The following is a 24159-nucleotide window of genomic DNA, read 5'->3' as shown; positions in this document are numbered from 1 at the left end:
GGAAGATTGTTTTGGCTACAATCAGAGGAATACTGAAATTTTATTTCCTATTCTGTCAGCATTGCTGATAAGCATGAAATATTATGCTAGACTATTCTATTTCTTAGTTATTACATAAAAATCAATGCAAATGAACTAACATGTCCTTCTATTATGCATAAAAGATCACCTCTGAATCTGCAGACTACTTAGATGTGATAGAAATATGTGAGTTATTTTATGTAAATAATGAAATAAACATTCTTGAGCCCTATGTTATTAGTCAGATTAGGTTAGGGATGCTGTGGTAACAAAGAAGACCCCAAATCTCAGTGGCTTAACATGTAACAGTTTATTTTTTTACTCTGAAAACATTCACTGCAAGTCCATCAGCTCTCCAGGGGAGGTTCTTTACAGACAGTGACTTAGAGATCCAGATTGCATCCATCTTGTAGGTATGCCATGTGGAGTACATTGCTTTCAGGTCACTGTGGCAGGTAATGAGAAATCTGGAAGATCCACACAGGACTTTTATCACTCCAGGATCAAAACAACACATCACTTCTGTTTACAATCTCTCTGCAATCCTTCTACTAGAAGTAGTCAAATGGCATAGCCTAACTACAAGGAGCTGGGAAGTGATGGGAGCACATAGATATTTAATAATCTTTGCCACATTCTACAAATAATATAAGCTTTTTCCATATTTTATTGAACAACAATTTTGAAAAACTCTATATGGATACAAAATACCCCTTAAATATAATAATTTTATATAGATATAGATATATTCTTAGGAAACAGATAATGTTATGAAGCTTATATTTGGCATTACATTTATACTTTTCCATGACCCTTACTGAGAAATTTTGTTATTTCCATTTCAAAACTTCTGTTAGTCAATATGTTATTTATGTACTAGATGTTTTGTATAATTATAATTGCTTGTGATTCAAGGGAGCTGACATGAAATCTATCTAAAAAAATAGCTATTGACTCTCTCATCATGCCAAAATATTTTGTACATATGACATTACAATTAACATATCCTCTGTAACAGGTGTTTTTTGAGGCATCGATTTATAATCCACATAACTTAATATAACATATAAAATGTAAAGTAAAAATAATTTTCAACTCATTTCAGCATTAGTGATAAACGTGAATCACCAACAGAAATGAGGTACCAAATATTAGTAAAACATGACATAGGAAGATCAATGATATCATTATCTCCTAAATTTAACTTCTATTTTAATTCAATATTAATGCTTAAGACAACAAACTTTGAAACAGCACATTTACTAAGAGTGTGGCAGTAGTTTTATGTTACAAGACACACAGCATACAAGAGACCTGGCACTCAACTTGCTTACAGTAAACCAGCTTCAATATGAAGGCATTAAATATTTTTTAAAAACCTTCTTTTTACATGCTAAGTATTTTGGCAAGTGTGCAATTAAACACAGTAATTAAATTAATATGGTAAGATTAAGAAATTACAAACTTGAAACTTGTATCTTAAGCATAAATCATATAAAAAAAGGATTACTGGTTATATAGAACATCCCTGGATAATCAAAACTTAATAGTATAAAACATGCAAAATATTTCAGAATCTTCATTAATCAAAAAATACCAGGGTCTATTTAAAATTATTCCCCTCCAAAGGGTATCAAAGTTAATTCAAATCATGTAATACTCTAATGCTAAATACTATTCAGTACTTTGAAGTAGAGGTAAATTTCATAGAATTGGGGGCTTACTTATACTACTAAGTTGCTGTCTTTCTTGTTCACTTGAAACAGCATACGACGATATCTCAGAATTTCACTAAGAAAAGAATGGCTGCTGCACTGGCAAAAATAGAATGTGTAAGGTTCAAAGGCACACTATTCAGCTAGCCAAAGTGATAGCAAACTCGTTTTCCCCCCATAAGCCCTTTCCCCATGTAAACAAAAGTTTCTTAAGGAGAAAAGTAAAATAAACTAAACTAATCTTCAAAAGTAAGTATTTTAAGACATCAATGTTAAGTCCATGCTTCAAAAATATCAACTATAGTTGTCTGGATATTTCAGATTGTATTTTAAAGATGTATCCAAATTAGATCATTTTAATATTAGATATATTTTGTCAAAATTTATTATCTAAAACATTTTACTTTAATTGAAAACATTTTACCCACTAGTGTGACAACAGCATTTTAGTTCTCAGAGTAATTAATACACTGGAAGGAAAAACACACAAACAAAATCCTATATTTAAGCTGCAGGCAACAATTATGGCCCTTTTTGGCACAGTGGCATTTGACTGGCAACTCAAAGTCCAATAATAATTCTATTAACACAGGGAAACTCATGCATTTTGGTAAATGTGCCCTAACATTCACAGTTGAAGTTCACTTTATATCTTGCTTTTTTTTTTTAAATAGGGAAATTTTGCCTTTTTTTCTTGATGTTATCCTGACTTGTGACTTAATTTGACTTCTTTTTCTTCTTCTTACTATGTTTTTTGTGCTGCTTCTTCTTCTTCTTCTTCGCTTTTTCCACTGCTTTTTCTCGTTCTTCACATCTTCTCTTCTTTTTGGCTTGAACCTCTTCTTCATAATCTGATTCCGATAAGGACTCTGATGATAAAGGCTTATCTTCAGGATAAGCCTTCTTTCTTTTTTTACTGGCACTTCTAATATATTTTTCTTTCTCTGTTTCATCCTTTGACTTCTTTTTCTTTTTTCCAGATTCCTTGCTCTCTGATTCAGATTCATATATAGAGCTTTCTGATGACTTGTGTGAATGGCTCTTCTTTTTCTTTCTCTTTTTTCCTTGTTTCTTTTCTTCATTTTCAGAATCTGAAGAGCTGCTTGAAGAATCAGAGCTTGATGAAGATGAAGAGCGACAAGATTTCTTCTTTCTCTTTTTCTTTCTTTCTCTTTTTTTGGATGAACTCTCATTTCCACTTAATATTTTCTCTCTGCTTTTTTCTAGTTCTTTCTTCCAATTCTCATTCATTTTTTCTTCAAATTCAGCTAAAGCCTTAGAGCCTTTCTTTTTATTTTCTAATTGTTTCTTCACTTCTTCCCAAGTGGGCCTTGGTCGATTGAGATAATCTTGTATTGTTGGGCCTGCAGACTGACTTGGGCCCCTCCATCTGGCCATTGCTATAGGATTCATATAGGCTACCCTATTATCCCGCTTTCCCATGGTGCCTAATGGTTCCCAGAGCAGACTCTCAGTTGCTAAGGAGAATAGAGTTAGACACCCTCTTTAAGTTCTTCAACTGCTGGTATACCAACTGGGCTCCATTCTGTGAGAGAAGCAGATGAAATGATTACTAAACAACTTTAATGTAAGACAAAATAAACACATAAGTTTAATGGTTCACTGTCTATCACATAGTATAGTAGAAAATTTCAAAATCTTAGATCTTGGGAACAAAGAATATACATATTTAAGATTTTTGCATATTTTAGATATTGTACATAAATATAACGAAGTGTCTGATATACCTCATATACCTTTGTTATCTAAAATTTTTAATAAGCATTCCCTTTATGCTGTATAATATGTATGTTTTTTCTTTCATTCTGCCTTATGTGGTATAAAGAGAGAGAAAACTTTTATTGCTAAATTTTATACTGGGCAGACCTCTCCAACTTATAAAAGTGCAGCACAATCTACTCCATTCTTTGATAGAAATCTAGAAATTCAGAAACACCTGAAAAAAATCCTTCTCCCTCAACACTCGCAATCAGTCCTTTAATAAGTCCTGATGTTTAAACCTCCACAATAAGTCTCATATCCATTCACTTCTCTCCAAGTATACTGTCATCAAGTTAGTGCAGGCACTATCATCTCTCACATGGACTATTACTCTCTAGTATCTACTGCTGTTTATTTTTTTTGCCAGGGAATGCTTAGTGTTTTGCAATGGATTATGTCATTCCATCTCTGGATTTATATTGAGACTGATTCTATTATTCTCCAAAATTCACAGAGTGAGAAATTGAGGCTTCGAGAGTTTGAGTAACTTACATAAAATAATAGTTAGTAAATGTCAGACCGGAATTAATTAATTAATTAATTAATGACATTGGTTAATGAAATCCTGTTAAATTTTGGGTGTACAATTGAACAATAAGACACACACACACATACATGCATATATACATATATACATATATATGTGTATATATATGTATGTATATATTTACACACACACACACACACATTGTGTGTTCCCCTTGCATAGTTAGATTTCTTTCTGTCACCACATTTTAAAACAAGGCAGCCTGATTCCAAACCCTTCGCACCTAACACGACACTATATTGCCTCCTTATATCCACTCCTAAATTGATTGTCCTATTTCTACTCCTTTTTCCATTCTGGTCCTACACTGCAATGAGAAGGACCTTAAAATACTCCCGTGACTTTACACCTTATTAAGAATCAAATCTAAACTCCTATAAAGGTCCTGTATGATCTGTCCTGTATGATCTCCCTTACTTCCGTCTAAAGTCACTTACTCCTTTTCTCAATTCTATCTTCTCCAGTCTTCTCTTGGTTTCTGGAATATGCTAAGCTCCAAGCTTAGCCATCATAGCCAGTTCCATATCATCCTTCATGTCTAAGTTTAAATGTCAATTCATCAGAAAGGCAAATATTACATTGAACCACATGTAACTGCCAATTATATAATACAAAACAGTCAAATACCAGCAATTTCATATGGTGCAACCTCATACTAAAGTAGGTTGGCTCTATATCTACCACTCCTCTTTATTATACTGCATCCCAGTTCCTTGTTTTATTCATAGCACTTTGTAAATTCATGATTATTTCATTTGTATAATTAGTTGGATATGTGTATATTGTGTTTGTGTGTGTGTACCCACTGCTAAATATAAAGTCACGAAGGGTAAAAGGCCATGTTTGATCTGTCTTATTGACCGTTGTGCTCTCAGTACCTAACATGGCATTTGGACCACACTAAGTATTCAATAAATATTTGCCCAATAATAAAGAAACAAATGAATGGATAGGTGGATAGGTAACTCTGGGGAAGAGGGACATTCAGAGAAGCTACCTGGAGTTTATGATGTCTGCACAGGATTTTGAAGGATAAACAGGAGTTTACCCAGGAAATGAGAAATGAAAGACATTCTAGGCATAGGAAACAATATGTGAAACCACACACACACACACACACACACACACACACACGATTCTGAAAGTATCACGTATTTAGTGTTGATGAAGCCTAAAGTGCAAGAGGGCAATGGTGGCAGGTGAGGAGGCACAGACAGGAAATAGCTCTATCATGGAGGTCCTCTTAGGTCATTTAAATATCTTAGATATTACCCACCTGGCCTATACATAGTTAATACAATATTATTGATTATATTCCCTATGCTGTACTGCTATGTAATTGGTATAAAATATAAAAATGAAATAAAGCTCTTTTAATGTTAAAAAATAAAATCAAATATTGGATATTGTCTTATAGGTTTTAGGAAGCCAATAAAGTATTTTAAATAGAATAAAAAGATGATCAGCCATATCATAGATATTTTTGTCAGTATCAATCTTGATTTTGACCCTCTAAGTCAACCAAACATATGTACCTATCCTAAACTTAATGCAACAGATGTTACAGACTCTTGGTGATAGTTTCCTGCATTTCATTTGCTGTGTTCTTGCTTGTGTTAACCAATTGACAGTAGGCTAAAAACTAAATGAGAGGTGAGAAGGTAGAGACATAGGGTAGACAGACTCATATGAGATGAAAAGTAAAGGAATACAAAAGTAACTATAATGAGGGATACAGAATTAAAGAAAAGGATGTTTTTCATTATTTTTATCATAGAATGAATGAACATATTCATAGTTTGATAAAAAGGATAAAATATAAACAAAGTTTTAAAAAGATAGAAAAGAAAGGAGATGGATACAGCAAAACCATAGAGGAAACAGAGAAGAACCAAATTAAAGTCGCAGGTGGAAAATGCTTCTTGTAAGAGCAGAGGCAAAAAAAAATTAAAAAGCATATGGCTGCCAGCTTTTTGTGGGAGTAGGGGCGGAGAGAGATGAAAGGGAGAAAGTTGAAGTATTTCTCACTGTATAGCCTTTACTTTCATTCAAATGTAGGTGCCAAGATTATCTACTAAGATTAAGGCAGGGTGAGGTAGCATAGGAGTTTTGAGACCAATAATTAAAATCACAGATACATGTAAAAAATGAAATTGGACCACTTTCTTAAACTATATACAAAAATTAACTCAAAATTGATTAAAGACTTAAATGTTAGACCTGAAACCATAAAACTCCTAGAAGAATATATAGGTAGTAAACTCTTTGACCTGGCTCTTAGCAATATCTTTTTGGATATATCTTCTCAAGAGAGAGAAACAAAAGAAAAAATCAATAAATGGGATTACATTACACTAAAAGTTTTTGTACAGAAAGGAAACCAACAACAAGTCAAAAAAATATCCTACTTAATAGGAGAAGACATTTTCAAGTGATACATCTGATAAAGGTTTCATATCCAAAATATATAAAGAACTCATGCAATGTGATACCAAAAAGGTAAACAAGCCAGTTAAAAAATGGGCAGAGGATCTGAATAGAAATTACTCCCAAGAGGATGTACAGATGGCCAACAGACATATGAAAAGATGTTCACTCTCACTAATCACTAGGGAAACACAAATTAAAACCACAATGTACTACCCCTTCGCACCTGTCAGAATGTTTATCATCAATAAATCAACGAATGACAAGTACTGGTAAGGATTTGGAGAAAGGGAACCCTTGTACACTCTTGGAGGAATTGTAAATTAGCATAGCCATAATGGGAAACAATAAAGATTTCTCCAAAAAATTAAAATTAGAACTGCTATATGATCCAGCAATTCCAATTCTGGGTACTTATCCAAAGAAAATAAAAATACTAATTCAAAAAGATATATATACTCTTATGTTCATTGCAGCATTATTCAGCAATAACCAAGATGTAAAAGCAACCTAGATGTGCATCAACAGATGAATGGATAAAGAAGATGTGATATATTGCTATACACACATACACATAGACACACACATATACACAATGGAATATTACTCAGCAATAAAAAAAGAATGAACTCTTGCTATTTGTAACAACATGAATGGACACAGACTGTGTTATGCTAAGTGAAATAAGTCAAAGAAAGATAAATACCATCAACAAAACAGAAACAGACCTGGAGATATAGAAAATGAGCTGATGGTTTCCAAAGGGGAGGGGTGGAGATGAAAATTTTAAAAATTAAAATTTAAATTTAAAAGGAATTATTGTGATAATGGTCACATGATTATGTAAAAAAAGGGTCAGAAATTTAAAAGTAAAATATAAGGTTTCAAATAACTTCAGAGGAGAATTGGGAGAAGGTACTGACATGAGACAATTGATGTCGGAGGCCTTCAGAATTGCAGAATCTGTGTGTTCTTTTCTCGTAAGATAAATAACACTGAGAAAATAGAATAAGTAACACCAACAAAGTCTCTTGCTCAAATACTCTTTGTTTAAAAGTATTGTGGCTTATCTTCTGCTTCTATTACAGAAGATACACCTGATTTTCTGTATCTCTACTTGTATGAAGTTTTCTAATTTTGTATAAAGATTAGATATAAATTGTGACAGCCCTGTTGGTAATCTTATTTGTTCATTCATTCTTAAAAAAAAATCAGCTCCTCTTTGATCATATGTTATGTGCCCAATACCATGTTATATGCCATGGAGATTATGGTCCAGTAAAGGTAATAGTCATTGCACAAATATCAAACAAGTGAGTATATAATTATAATTGGAATGTTGAAGAAAAAGTACAGGATGCTATGAAAGGTATAATGAAGGACCTAATTCAGAATGGAAGGTCAACTTTGAGATACTAATATATAACCTGAAACATAATGGATAAATCAGAGCTAGCCAGATGAAGGAGTTAAATAAAATGAGAGTAATAAAAAGAGTCAAAAGTTGACTGAATGCTCAAAACAGAAGGAATAGCAGATGCTAACTAAGGTCCTGAAGTGAAAAGGAAAAGTAAAAAACAATACAAAATATTCATATTATTACACTGTTGTAAACCAGTCATCATATCAATTTTTCTCCTTGAAACATTTTATTTATACCATTTTTCAGGGAATGTGCTCAGGTAAAAGTCAATATAAATTTGTTAATTAAAAGTATGTTTTAATGTTTCACAGTGTAATTTCTATTGTAGATATTGCCAAGGCTAGTTATTTAAGAGACCTACTCTATCTTACAAATCATTTCATTGAATTTTCAATGATATGTCTAACTGTAGATGGATTCTCATAGATACATGCACTTGAGTTGAAAATCCTTTTTAAAATAGCTGACAATTACTCCAAGACTCAATCTGAAGTACCCAACTCTTCTACAAAGGTCTGGATACTTGGATGAGGCCCCTATAAAAAGAAACTGGGTGTTCTTTGTTCATACTACCTAATATTAGTTTAAGTACCATGCTACTGAATTAAATGCCTTTTATAAAGCTACTTAAAGGATTTAAGATAACAGTTACTAAATTATAAAATAATAATAGCCTCCATATATATGTGTGTGTGTATATATATATATATGTATAAACAATACCTTTAATTATCACACTAAGTTTTACAGTTTCACATTGAATGATAATATAGAGAACAGCTGCAGCACAATCTAATTTACAAGCCAAATAAGAGACAAAGAGGTTTTATGGAGAAATTTAGTGATATTCCACAATTTCCTGAAACTATCTAGCTCTAGCAAGTGTATGTAATATGATATCTTTCCTTCTCAATAAAATTCAAGCATGAACACATTCTATTCTAGCTGTTTTGAGGGAGAAATTACTGCTCTTATCTTGACTGGGATCAACATGATGGAAAGCTGTGATATATTGAAACCATTCTTCTCATGTGAATTCCCTCAAGTACAATTGTGCCATGGAGCATTTGTTCTTCTAGGGAAAAGGTGTAGAATTTGAAATGCTGCCTCCTCTTTCTTCCTTCCACGAAATTTTCAAACGACAAGATATCAGTTTCTACCATCTTAAGGGTGATACCAGAAAGCTTATAGCAACAACAAAATACTGCAGATGAACAAGATAAAATAGAAAAGAGTGATTACGAGAGGGTGTAAGCTTTAAGTGCACATTTTAGCTAAGTGTTTATTTTAAAGAAACAAGTACTTCACTATCTTAATATTTGGATTTTATATTCAGAAAAACAAATCATTGTTATTGTTTAGCTCTATGATAATGAAGTAAAATGCTTTTTAAAGAAACTTAACTTTAGAATTGTTTTAGATTTACAGAACTGTTGCAAGTATAGTACAGAGAATTGCTGTATCCTCTGTACCCAGTTTCCCTTATTGCTAATATCCTACATTAACATGGAACATCTGCCACAACTAATGAGCCAATACTGATGCATTAATATTAAGTTCATTCTTTAATCAAATTTACTTAGTTTTTAGTTAACGTATTTTTCTGTCTGAGGAATCCATCCAGTATCCCACATTAAATTTAGACATCATGTCTCCTAGGCTCCTTTAGTAGTTTCTCAGAATTTCTTTAGTTTTGACAATTTTGACTGTTTTGAGAAATACTGATCAGGTTTCTTTTTTGGAATGTTTTTCATTTTAGGCATGTCTGATATTTTCTCATGGTTACAGTTAGGTTGTAAGTTCTTGGGAGGAAGAAAACAGATAAAGTATGGTTATTACATCATATCAAGGGTACATACCAAGGTGACTTATTACTGATGCTAACCTTGATCACCTGACTTACGTAGTGTTTTTCAGCTTTCTCCACTGTAAGATTACCCTCCCTTTCCATATTCCATACTGTACTTTTCTTTCTTTTCTTTTTTTTTAGATTTTATTTTTTGGAGCAGTTTTAGGTTCACAGCAAAATCAAGTAAAAGGTACAGAGATTCTCCATATACCCTCTGCCCTCACCCTGACAGCCTTTCCCATAAACATCCCCCACCAGAGTGAGACATTTGTTATGACTGATGAACCTACACTGACACATTATTGTCACCCAAAGTCCATTAGGGTTCACTCTTGGTGTTGTACATTCTACAGGTTTGGACAAATGTATAAAGACAGGTATCCAATATCGTACCATACAGACTAGTTTCACTTGATTTTTAAATACTATTTTTTTTTCAAATCTCTTTAAGTTTCTAATAGCTTTTTCTAATTGATTCTCTTAGCTTTTCTAGGTAATAATCTAAAAGCAGTGGAATCTTGCTTCTGCATTTCCAGCACTTATCCTTCTTATTTATGAGTCCTGCTTAATTGAGTAGGTCACTTCCTCCAGAGCAGTGTTAAATTGTGGCGACAGGAAATCCTTACCTTGTTCCAGATGTTAATGGGAATGCATTTTGTGTATTACCAGTGAATTTAATGCTGCATTTGGTCATATATTTACATATTTTTATGTGAAAGCATAAAAAGTCTTTAAAATTAGGAATGGATGTTGGACTTTATCAAATACCTCCTTAGCATCTGTTGAGCTACTCATTTGCTATTTCTCCTACAATCAATACATTTAGTGATAAAATTATATTTTTATTGCTTCATGCAGCTATATTTTATTTTTATTTTTTAAATTGTTTATTGGGGTAACATTGGTTAATACAATTATATAATTTTCAGGTGTACATTATAATTTTACATCTGTATATTCTATCGTGTTTACCACCCAAAGTCCAGTTTCTTTCAGCTACCATATATTTGATCCTCTTTACCCATTTCACCCTCCCCTTACCTTCTATATTTGACCCCCTTTACCCCATCTACCACCTCCTCCTCACCAATCCCTTATCCCCTGGTAACCTAACCACTAGTCTATAGTCCATGCCCATGAGTCTCTGTTTGTCTGTCCTGTTCATTTGTTACTTTTAGATTTATATCTCACATATAAGTGATATCATGTGATTTTCAGCCTTTTCTGTCTGGATTATTTTGCTTAGCATAATTATCTCCAGGTTCATCCATGTCGTTGCATATGGCAGTATTTCATCTTTCCTTATGGCTGAGTAGTATTCCACTGTATATATGCACCATAGTTTCTTTATCCAATCATCTATCTTAGGACACTTGGGTTGCTGCTATGTCCTGGCCACAGTGAATAACGTTGCTATGAATATCGGTGTGCAAATATCTTTTCAGATATGGGTTTTCAAGTCTTTGGGGATAAATAGCCAGTAGAGGGATTGCTGAATCATATGGTAGATCGATTCTATTTTTTTTTTTGAGGAACCTCCATACTGTTTTTCATAGTGGCTGTACGAATTTGCAGCCCCACCAGCAATAATACTGTACTCTTTTTAAGGAAGTCACTATGTGCAGTCAACATGTAAGGAATGGGGACTTATGCTGAGCCCTCTTGATGGGGGAATATCTACATAAATTATTTGAAATTCGTGTGTATGAGACACTTGTTCATTCATTCGCATTAATTTATTTTTCAATCATTGGCATCAGAATGGAACATCAGTATTGATTTTATACTTTAGGTAATATTTCAATACCATTTTATTTATTTTGGTTTTAAAATTGTTTCAGCTTTAGACTTTGGGAGCAATCTTAGTTGGCTCCTATGTCACATTGACCTATCACTATCATTTTGTTTCTTAAGCACTTATTTTCTGGCTCTAAAATATGTTCCAGGATCATTTTGTATATCTCCTGCATTAGCCCTAGAATCCTATTGGGGTATTATTGCTGGTAGGCCCTCTTGATAGACACGGTTAGGAAATATATGAAACTATTTTAATTCATTCAATCATATATTAAGTTTGAACTAAGTACCTGGTACTTGGATCACAAATGTAAAATTTGGAGATGATATGCAGAACACTGTATTAACTATAATGTGACACCTAAGTGACATGAACGACTTATCATCAACAGAGTCCATGTTATAGTTATTTCTAAACTCATAGGAATGAATCTCTCCTGAATACATTTCTGAAATTGTAAAAAGTCTAAGTATATAGTCTAAAGAAAAGAGTAAAGGCCCTCAGAAGAACTGGCTTTGCTTCTTTTGCATTTTGTCCTAGTCAAGAAGCCGTGAACAAAATTATAGTATTGTTTATAGTGCTACTGTCAATACTTTAAGAAACCCTCTGCAGAAAATCATTACATACTAAGTATCAAATTCAAATAAGCATCTGTCAAGAAGGAACTCATTTTGTTTGTGCATTTGATAAGTTTTGGATATTTATCAGTGATTTTCTTGCTTGACAACATATTTTGAACTATAATGTGTTTTGATGTGCTGAGATGTAGCTATAAATGATGTAACCGAAATGTCCTAGGAGCACTGAAAATTCCAGTTCTACTATTCAAGGGGACATTTTACATGAACCAAAGCAAACTGAATTCTAGATTCTTTCTATCTGTGTGACATGACTCTTGTAAAACCACACCCCAAAAATAATGTTTGCCACATGTCTTCTCCCCATTGTCTCAGTTTCTATTTAACAAATGTCTCATAATATAAATTTTGTAGAAACCCTTGACAAGATCCCTCAAGTCACAAAGCTTGGCAAGTCAGTGTTTTTTAGCACAGAGCATCTAAAACTCCATTTTATTCACATTTGACCAGGATATAAATGGAACATTTTTCATATATTATCTTTCAAAGACATAGAACTGCACCTTCCATTTATTCTTTATAATTTTATCTGCATTTTAGTGTTAAAAGTGACATTTATATTAGAGGATCATGAGATGCTTCTTGAGGTAATCAATGTACTGTGTATCCAAATTGATTTGCAGTTTAAAATCTGTCACCTTTCTCCTAGATTCTAATTGTACCAAGATACAGTTGTCATCTCTTCTAACAACTTATAAAAGATAAAGCACTAAATATAGGAAGCAAAATACCAGGGAAACTCCTTAATGTTTTTGCAGAGAATATAGTTTAAAACACATCTATTTGTGTGTGGTTTTAAATAGCCTTACTTGGTTTTACATGTATCAATGCTTCAATCACTGCCTTCTATAACCTGCCACATCCACATCAATTTTTTAAATATTTTCTAAAAAGGAACAGATAATTTGATTTGATGTAATATGCATATTTATGAATATGCTGGCTATGAAATAACTAAAAGCACATAGTTATTTATTGAAGCTGGGTACATTTATATGGCACATCTCTTCTCACATTAAAATGACTACAAATGCGTATTTCCTAAAATCCAAAGACCGGAGTATATAGACTTGTTACAATAATTAAATTATGGATGCTTATTGGAAATAATAGTAAGGTATGCTCAGAAGCATTACAAACTAAAAATCTGTGTTACTATTACTTTAATATGCTAGAATCAAAGGGGACCACATTTCCATGACTGGCCTGATTTGAGAAACCATATAGAAGAGATGACTCAGAATTCATCCTTGGGGGGAGGAAAAAAACAGTTCTCAACTATAGGAAGAACACTGAAGAAGACGTGGCTTGGTGAAGGCAAATAAAGTATCTTAGGAAAATTCACAAGGCAGGCTATATTAACTTTACTGATGCAGCAAATCATTAGTGTTCATTATCATTAGAGTTGAAGGCCCAGCTCTCCCATTTACTTGGTAAATGCTCTCAGACAAATCATACAACCTCTCTGTGTCTTAGTTCTCATATATGAAAATTGAGTTGATATATGATCACTCTCTTTTACAATCCCACTCCCTGCCCTCAGGTTCAAATTACATACTCTTTGGTCATGACTTGACAACTGTAAAAGTTTATATAAATGTAAAGATTGATACTTCTATGACTATTATCTCAAATCATGTAATAATGATTACAACTATTCAGTATTCACCTTGAACAGGTACTGTTCCAAGTGTTTGACATGAATTATCTCACTTAATTCTCACAACTCTGTGAAGTACTATTATTTTCTCTATTTGACAGATGAGGAAATTTAGTCTCAGGAAGGTTAAATAATTTGTCCAAGGTCTCATAGCTAGTAAGTGCTAGAGCCTGATTTAAAGTCTGTATTATTAAAGAATGTTATAGCATGTAAAGTGGCTGAAAATTCTAGGTAAGGACTCTAATGAAAATAAAATGGTTATTTGTAACTGAACAGCTATCCTTCAAGTGCAGAAGTTCACAGGACAAATACTCCCTTGAAAAAGCAGAGTCTAATGTTATTAAAATTTAAATTTGTTGACAATATAAGTTCCTATAAATATGGACAATTGAAGCAGGTGTTCTACAAATTTGTCCAATCAATCTAAAATTTTCAGGTATGTGAAGCATAAATCTTTCTTTGGGTGGGAGTGGAGATAGAAGTCTCGGTTAAACTAGTCAATTTATTTTTCTGTATTGTATTCTGGCTAGATATAACTAAATTTTATGATAATGAGGATAGCTTTGGAAAGTCAAAATGTACAGAAAACTCAAAAACACCATTTAAGTTATTATTTTCAACTTCTTTCCTTATACAGCCTAATTACTGGAGCTGTCAAAATATAGTGATTCAAGTTTTCCCTTCTTTCATCACACCTGCAAGTGTGGGAATGCTTAAGGAACAGTGTTAACTATAATCAGCAAATAGGAAATGGAAACTATCCAAATTGGCAATGGATAATCTCTAAACTCTCCTAAGAGTTTCTTCCTTTTATATTCCAGATTCTTACTACTTATTTTTGTTCCTTCATGTGACTGTATATATTTCTGCCCTTTATATTTATAGATTGTCATTTGTATTTCCTTTTCTCTCACTGGATTGCAGCTCTCTAAAGGGTAAAGACTATAACATTGGCCAGACTGCCATGATATCCACTGCTTTGGCATATAGAGTCACAAAATTTGCTAACCTGACACTTAACAAAATACCTTATCAGTTACTTTTACTTATTTATTATAACATTGCCAGAACCAGTTGTCATGCAGTACTCAGGAATATAGGAAAATTCCACATTAGGAAGCCAGCCGTTTTCAACTAGGCTCCCCTGAATCCTTTGCAGCCTTTGACTGACACTGAAATAATCTGTCCATATAATTGCCTGAATAAGGAATCTGAAGATCCCAGTACATTTGTTTGATTTACTACAAACTCAGTAACCTTAGATATTGCTTTTTCTCTATAGAAGAAGTAAATTCTAACAGGAAATCCCTCAACAGCCCTGAATATATGCATACAGATTATTTATGCAATCCCTTAAATTTCCTGATAAGCAGCCCTATCAAAACTTTATGATCTATTTGGCTTAATCTATTCCACAATGTTTGAGAATGAAATTCCTAATCATGGAAATAAGTTTGATATCCTAAAAATTACAGAAACAACTAAAATGTTTATAGTATGCTGAAGTGGAAGGAAACTTGTTTTTCATCAGTCTGAATTACTGGCTTAGAAAATCTTAGAAAATAAATCATGGTTCTATAACTTTGTTTTGACCATAATATAATTTAAAATGGAAATAAAATATCTAAAACTAAGTTTTAATCTATATGACATAAAATATATAATCTGAATGTAGGTTATTGACTTATTCGCTCGAACAAATGTTTATTGAGATCCTACTGTGAGCCAGACACTACTGTTAAACAATACAGATAAAGTCCACGACTTCATGAGGCTTATATTTTAGAAGAGAGAGATAATTAACAAATGGGCTCTATCTCAAATATGTCAGAATGAACTAATCCAGACTTTGACAGAAAATACTCGGTGTGGGGGAGCTGGAGGAACAAGTTAAATGATATGATTAAAAAAAACACAGCTCAATTCAGAATGTGGAACATTCTATAAAATAAACAGCTGGTCTTTTCTAAAATTACATAGGGGAAAATGAAGATTGTTCTAGAAGATTTAAAGACACATAATTAAATGCCAAGTATGAACACTGATTTAATCCAAGTTCAATTAAAAAAAACAGGTATATGAGGTTTCTTTTTGGAGTGATAAAAATGCTGTAAAATTAGATTATGTTAATTGTTGCATAGCTTTTGTAAATTTACAAAATCACTGAATCTTGCATTTGAAATGAAATTATATCCCAAATAAAACTATTAAAAAAGATTTTGAGGTGACATCTGGGGATATTTAATATTGATATGTATTAGATAATGTCAGGGAATTATTTTAATTACCTTAAATATTATAATATTGAGATCACAAAAAAGACAACTCTTATTTTTGAGATACATGCTGAGATATTTGTATAGGTAGGACTGTGAAATCTATATCTTACTTCCAAATTGTACAGCAAAACAGAAAAAACATTCACTGCAAAAGTTTTTTTACATTTTCTATGTGCTTGAAAATTTCCTAATAAAAAGTTGGAGTGTATATTCATTTTTAAGTGACAAAAGAGAATCTTCGGAAAACACTGTCAGGAGTAATATGATCTTTTGTTTTGGGTTATTTTAACAAACAAATTGGACCTGTTTACTGTATGATTTGATGAGCAAGATAGAAATCTCTTGGTTTTTCAAAACAAGTTTATTGGGAAATAACTGATTATGAAGCTACAAATAGACTTAGCCTAATGTCCCATCTGTAGCAGTATAAATAGGAGTCATGCAACTCACTTTTCCATTCTGCTTCCTATCTGTTTCACATTTTACCTTTCAATTTTGGCTGGTTCACTTTTGTCATGGGTGACACAAAAAGTCCTTAATGCTCTTGGCATTAAAACCAAAGAACTTAACTGATTCTATAGGCTCTGACCTAAATAATCTGGTGACTGCTTATCTTTTCAACTTTACCTTCTGCCCCACTCATCCTCTTCCCTCTCTGCACTTCAAACTCAATGGCCTTTTTTCAATTTTTCAGTTAAGCCATATTCCCTCTTCGTAGGGCCTCTGCACGTACTATTACCCTCCCTGAGTGGAACGTGAATATCATTTATTTAGAAAAGCCTTTTTTGATGTCCTTGAAAAAGTAAGGTTTGAGAACAATGCTATGAACATACTTTGCACTTTTTATTTTAATACTCATTGTGATGATACTTATCTAATTACTTGTGTAATCTTTGAATACCATTTCCTTCTACTATATTATGGGTTCTATAAGGAAAGGATCTATGTGTATGGTGCTCACCATCAAAGCTCTCAAAAAAACATCAATATGTAAACATGCTATTGTTTCTCTCAAAAACTACCTTTCAACCACATTTTCTCTTTCGTCTACTGCTACATTTCTCCATTGCCATTTTTACTTCAAATTCCTGGAAAGAGTTGTTTATACAGTTTCCCATTTTTCTCCTTCCATTCTCACTTGATACCACACCAACAGGGCTTTCGCTGAAAAATGGGAATTTTTTGTTGTCCAGGTCACTAATGACCTCCATGTTACTAAATCTTATAGCCAATTTGCATTATTTATCTTTACTTCATCAATAAGCATCCATTGATAGAGTGCATCACTCCCTCCTCCTTTAAACACTTACCTCAATTGGCTTCCAGGATCACACTCACTCTTGGTTTTACTCTCACTTTCTGAACTGCTTCTTTCCAGCCTCTTTTTCAAGTTCTGCTACTTTGACCAGAGACATAAATGAAAAATCAGATATTTGTTAAAGTCTTTACATTAAGTTGGCAGTTAGTTTTAGGTTACAGAACTAAAACTTAAAGTAACCAAACAAATGTAACCAAATTTGAAGAGGTATCACTGACAAGAACAAAAGGTTCTTTTATTAAGGCAAAGTAATAACCCTCCTTAAAAGGCTATTTATCACTTTATCATCATTATAGTTCTTTATTCCATTGTAAATATCTACTATAAATACCTACAGATTGCTTTCTACTTTCACCACTTTTCCTACCTATAATCAGTCACCCGATGTGTTCCTTTCTCATTGCCAGTCGAAACTCCTCCTACCCTCAATGGAATCATTGTTATGGAACCCACTTTCTTTCTTTCTTTTTTTTGTATCAATACTTTTAATTCAGCCCCTGTAAAGCCATCAGATGCTTGTAGTTTTAAAACATGAAACAAAGAATCTAGTTTTAAGAACTTAGCTATGAATGGGTGAGATCATTATCCATTTAACATAGTCCCCCAAATGAGTAAAATAAAAGGAAGTTCCATTAGAGTTTGAAATTTTTCTGTTGCATAACCCTGTCTTTTTTGTTCAATAAGTTTGTAGTCACTTTCCGAATTTACTCCAGGAGTCAAATTCATAATTTAGATATTAGGCAAACCATTCAGGTTAAAAGATACATGAAGAAAAATAATACCAGGTCAACGAGGATAAAGAGCAAGAGATGCAATCAGTAGGAATGTTTCAGAAACCAGTCTGCAGCTGTACTTCATGGTTCTGAGGCTACCTCACAGCTTTGTCTAAGCCTTGCCTCTTCATCCAAGCCTTGCAGTTCCCAGGACCATCCCAACTATCTTCCACTGCCACACCCTGCTCCATCTCTCTTGTGCCAGTCACTGCACCACAGTCTGAGCATCTGAAACTCCTGAAACCCAACTTCTTAAAAAAACAAACAAACAAAAAACACAACTCTGCCCCAACAACTGGACTCCTATTTTATATTCCTATAGCGCTTTCAAATTTACAAAGTAAATTTACAAAAGAGCTATATTGGGGTAAATTGTATAAAATAATTTAACAATCTAAAACAATCCAAGGAAGAAATTAATTTTCTACCTTCCTTGGTGCCCTGACACTTTAATTACCAACCTAGATTGACCAATATAGATCTTCTTAATAACAGTAACAGATATTCCTCTAAACAGTAACTCAAAGTGTGGTCCCAGCCACCCATGGTGGTCTCCAAGATGCTTTCAGGGAGTCTGCAAGTTTCTCTTTTTTCCAGCTATGTTATTTGTGTGAAGTCTGATTCTTTTCATATACTTCAACCAAAACATCACAACAGATTGACCATAGAAGCAGCTATGAGAATTACTAAGTCAGCATTAAAGAGATTTTTAATATGACATAATATATCTCTGCTCATTAAATATTTTCAATTTGGAAAATACTTACTTTTCATAAAATGTTATCTAGTTAAAATGTAATGGTATCATTGGTATTTTCAAATATTTTAAACATTTCTCAGTTTCAGTTTTTAATACTGAAAACTTTTCTCAGATATTATTTACTTCATAAACAAATGTTCTTTGAGGTCCTCAGTAATCTATAATAATAGAAAAGAATCCTGAAACGAAAAAAGTTTGAGGACCATTGCTCTGAGAAAATGTTTCTCAAAGTGTGTCCACTGACCATATGCACCAGAGCCATTTGTGTTATTTGTTAAAAATAGAGATTTCAGGACTCTATGAAAGACCTACTAAATCATAACTTCTGCAGTCATGAATTTACATTTTTACCGAAACCCTCAGATGACTCTAAAGCACACTAATGTTAGAAAAATCTAATAAAGAGGTTTCTAGACATTAGAGTCTGACTGATCCAAACCCAGTTCCACCACTTTCTGGTTATAATAGCGGCCTATATCACCTTCAACAAATCCCCTGCTCTTACCTCGTCCCCCATTTCCCGAATCCTCTTCAAACTGCGCATTCTCACTTAAATAGTTGTTCATTTCTGGAGAAAGTTTGAAATTTTCTATATAAGAACAGTTTAGGGGAAGCATTGTTGTTCTTAGAGATTATTGGGGACTTAAAATTGCATTTCTATTGTTTGTACCTAGCCCTTTTCCCAACTAGGAAAAAAAGTGCAGCTTGCTGCCAGGGTTAATTTAACATCACAGGTAGGAATGCTATGTTTTCTAGGATTTGACATTTTCAGCAATCGAGAATTACTATATTTTGTAAATGAAAATACCACTATTAAAAATGGAATGCTATAAATAGAATGATGCCACTTGTTTCAAAAGTCTATTGATATACTAGAGTGATGATAAAATAATAGTAAAAGTGAGATATTTCATGGCAAATTTGGGAGTAAGGTTAGGACTGTAATCTGTGCGTTATCCCGGGGTAAACACTGTAGTCGCAAGTACTGCTGATGAGTATTCTCTGGGAAAATGGGAAATGGGTTGGATTGTTTTAGTTAAGGCGGCTATAGTAGATGATGGAGATTGAGAGGTAGTAATATCTCATATCTGTTTGGTATTGCCACTTACCTATTTGCTTCTGCTTCTGAATATGAAAGGCCTCCTCAGTGGATTTTGTTTTCTGTTCTTCAACTCAGACAGAGCACATGACCCCATAAAGCTTGCAGTTATTTCCTTTAAAACTCCTACACCACCCGGTATTCCTAGGTGGTCTCCCATTCAACTACTAAATAGGCTCAACCCTGCTTAGCTTCCCAGATCAGATAAGATCAGGCACATTCAGGGTGGCATGGCTGTAGATCACTTACAGCCATTTTGTCTTCCCTTAGCCCTACTCCAAATCTATTATTCTTAGAAGGCTGAGGTCCACTTCCTCAATACTCTCTGTAATTTCCATACACAGATCTGACCAACCAGAGGCCTGGAACTGTTTTTATGACATTATCAATTTAGCCAATTAATAGAAACCTAACAGAAACACATGAAATTTTGCCCAGTAATGAATGAATGAATCTTTAAAGATCCACAGACTTATTTAAAGATAGCAAAGTTCTTGGTAGAACTGTGCTGCTCAAGGTCTAGTCCACTAACCCTCAAGATTAGAAGTATATAAGATGTTTTTAAAATGCAGATTTCTGTGTTCCATCTCAGACCAAGTATATCAGGATATCTGGGAATGAGACCTAGAAATTTGTAATGTAAATAATTTCTTCTGATTATTATGATATAAATTTCAAGTTTGAACACCATTGCCATAGGGGGAATTAAAATAGGAAACAATATAAAGAATAGAAAAAATAAGCATATTCTGTATCATCATCTCTTTCTTTTAATGATTGCAAATGGATGGATGATGTCACTCACATTTCCTTCCATACAGATTAATATTTACTTCTTTCCATGTAGACAGTATTTACTATTATCAGTAGTGCCAGGATTAGGGAAGATGATTCTAATTAAAGTTACAGCATATCAAGTATAAATCAGAATGCACATCTGTTTACAATTGAAAATGTTGTAAACATGGGGATGTTTAGTTTGATAACCAGTATATCTTTAATTTAACTAATAATACATATGCAAAACCAAATTGTAATAACAAATTAACATGGTGAGCCTAGAATCATTAAAACAGGAGTAAGTAGATATTCTTAATGATTACTACCTCAATTTTAATTTGTTCTACCTACCCATCTCCACCACTGGGATGGGGACTAAATTATTCCAATCTGCTAATTGGGGCACTCTTTTACATAGACATTGCTGGAAACTCATAGCTAGTTTTCTGATTTTCCCTAATGTAGTAATTTTCATTCTGATAATTCAGTCTATTGTCAAATGATTACATTTTACCTTTTCAATTTATAATCGCATTCTATTCATGCCTCCTTTCAGCCAAAATTTTTGGTGTTTCCAAATCAAATTCTCTGCTCATAGCAGTCTCTTGAGTTAATTTTGCAGGTGGCTTATCTCACTGTGGCTTTTAATTTTTCTTCATTTTACCTTGAATTTCTGAGCCCATTGTACTTATTTTACACGGCACTTGGAATTTTGAAAGGATAAGCAATACATTTTTAAAGAGCTCTTAAGAATGTTAAATATGCAAATGCAAAACTATTGCTTATTCTACAGGGCCCTTCTATCATCCTGACCTAGGCTTTATCTCCAAATTTATCTTGTAGCAACCACTCTCCTCCATAAGCAGAACTTGTACAGAATGTTGTATTTCCTGTCTAAAGCTCTGTCTTAATCAAAACAAAGTCAACTTATATATTAATATTAGCTATCTTTGTAATAGCATATGAGAAAGTCTGAGGAAACTTTACTTTCCAAATTAATTTATTACCAAATTCCACAGTTCTTGAGATCAAAATAAAATATTCGTGGGTCACCAAAAAAAAAAGTTCAGTATGATATCTATACAGTACTTCATTCTAATAGTAAAAGTTCTATGGCATAAGTTTTACACTATAAGCATTATATTATGATAATTGGAGAATATTTAAATTTTTTCCCTGTGTTTTAAAGACATTCCATAAAAATGGCAAATAAGTCCGTGAAAAGATGCTCAACATCATATGTCATCAGGGAAATGCAAATTAAAATAGAAACATCACTACACATCTACTAGAATTGCCAAAATGCATGACACTGACAACACCAAATGTTGGCAAGAATGTGGAGCAACATAAACGCTCATATATTATCGATGGGAATACAAAATAGGATGGTCTTTTTGGAAGACATTGGTTTTTAGAAAACTGAACATACTCTTACCATACAATCCAGCAATCACATTCCTTGGTATAAATCCGAAGGAGCTGAAATCCTTTGTCTACATGAATACCTGCACATAGATGTTTATGGCAGCTTTATTTATAATTGTCAAAACTTGGAAGCAACAAAGATGTTTTTCAGTATGTGAATAGATAAATTGTAGTACATTCAAACACTGTAATACTATTCAGTACTAAAAAGAAATGAGCTATCAAGTCATGAAAAGACATGGAGGAAACTTAAATGCACATTACTAAGGGCAAAAGGCAATATGAAGAGGCTATATACTGACATGACTGGAGGGTAATGTTCAATGGTGATGGTAGCATGGGATAATACAGGAGAAATGGGCAGAATTATGATCATGTAGGACCCTGTAGTCAGTATTAATTTTGAACTTGGTTTAAAAAGCCACGGGAAGTTTTAAACTGAAGAAAGAGACATGATCATATCTGCATTTTAGAAACATCACTCTTAAAACAAGGAAAAATCTCTCTACTATGTAGAAAATAGGAAATAAGTATAACTGGATGATGAAGGGATGTTAATCTAGGTGAGAGACGATGGCTACTTGGATTAAGTTGGGGCTAGAATGGCATGGCTCTTGAACAGCACACTTACTTGAGAATCATACTGTATGGCAAGTGTGGAGCCACTGAAAATTTTAAGCAGGGAAGTGACATGATCATATTTTCATTTTAAAAAGGTAACCTTAACCCTTGTATGGAGAAATGAAATTGATATGCTAAGAAAAAAAAAACAGTGATGAGTTAGGTAGTAGTCCAGGTATGATAGTTTGGAATGAGATGGTAGCAGTAGGTAAAGATGCTCTGGACTAGGATGTAGGCACTAGAGTAAAAGACAACTAAGCAGAAATGAGATACTATTTTGGAGGAAGAACCAAGAGGACTCAGTGACTGCTTTGATATGGGGTAAAGGAGTAAGAGGAATCAAGGATGATTACCAAGTATCCAGAACTTGGCAGACAGAGGTGCCATTTATTGAGATGAGACTCTAAAGATTAGTGTTAAAGGGTGGTGAGCAAACTCGTTTTTGCACATGCTCATTTAGAAGCCTGTTAGACATTCAAGTAGAGATTCTAAATAGGAAGTTGTATAGAGTGTGGAGTTCAAAAGTGATGTGTCTACCTTATACTTCGGTTAGTTTAAACTCTGACAATACATAGAGAATTTCTTTAGGGTAGAAATAATCTGTTATTACCCATGGTATCAAACACATATGAGGTCCTAGATATATCTGTTTATTTGAAATTAAATTATGTATTCAGTCTTAGTCACTGTTTTATCACAACTCTAAACACATAATTAATGCAATATAAAAAATTATTCACTAATACATATGTTTTGTCTTTACAACATGTTCTTTTGATTGAATCAGCATAGTTCCTATCACTGGGCTTTTGGAGTTAGAAGTGCATAGAACACAAATTCTCACAAAAATACATGTATGGTAGAATTTCCAGCTAAGGTTGGGTGAGGAGATCAGGAAATTTTCTCCCACAAAAACACTATAAACTTGGACAAAATTAAGAAATGCAACCATCTCAGCGCTTTGGAAACTGATCAAACCTAATATATCCATCTGAGAAGAGTTTATTCCTGAAAAATTTCTGACCTCGAGGGACCAAGAGTAGGAATGTATGGCATTAGGCCCTGGAACTGTTCAACACTCCATACCCTAATTCATTCAGCTCAGAGGTTCTGCAAGGACTTATACACTGAAAACTAAAAAGCATTGCTGAGAGAAATTAAATAACATCTAAATAAGTGGAGAGATATTCCATGCTCTTGGATTGGAAAGGTCAATATTATCAAGATGGCAATTCTCCCCA

At 33.3% G+C, this 24159-nt stretch overlaps 1 protein-coding gene across 1 annotated transcript in view; it reads right to left on the bottom strand.

The window, feature by feature from the left end:
* Positions 1-316: 316 nt before the first annotated feature.
* Positions 317-24159, bottom strand: part of FAM133A (family with sequence similarity 133 member A) — a 43012-nt gene continuing 19169 nt past the window's right edge. The window contains exons 2-3 of the mRNA XM_036227091.1: positions 17450-17535; positions 317-3282 (exon numbers count right to left, since the gene is read on the bottom strand). Of these exons, the coding sequence (XP_036082984.1) occupies positions 2454-3179 (726 nt within the window). The 5' untranslated portion in view covers positions 3180-3282; positions 17450-17535 and the 3' untranslated portion in view covers positions 317-2453. The remainder of the gene's footprint in view (positions 3283-17449; positions 17536-24159) is intronic.

This window comes from Rousettus aegyptiacus, unplaced genomic scaffold (assembly GCF_014176215.1).
Source record: "Rousettus aegyptiacus isolate mRouAeg1 unplaced genomic scaffold, mRouAeg1.p scaffold_m13_p_9, whole genome shotgun sequence".
Lineage (NCBI taxonomy): Eukaryota > Metazoa > Chordata > Mammalia > Chiroptera > Pteropodidae > Rousettus > Rousettus aegyptiacus.
Note: the sequence above shows the minus strand (reverse complement) of the source record. Positions and strands in the feature narration are given on the sequence as shown.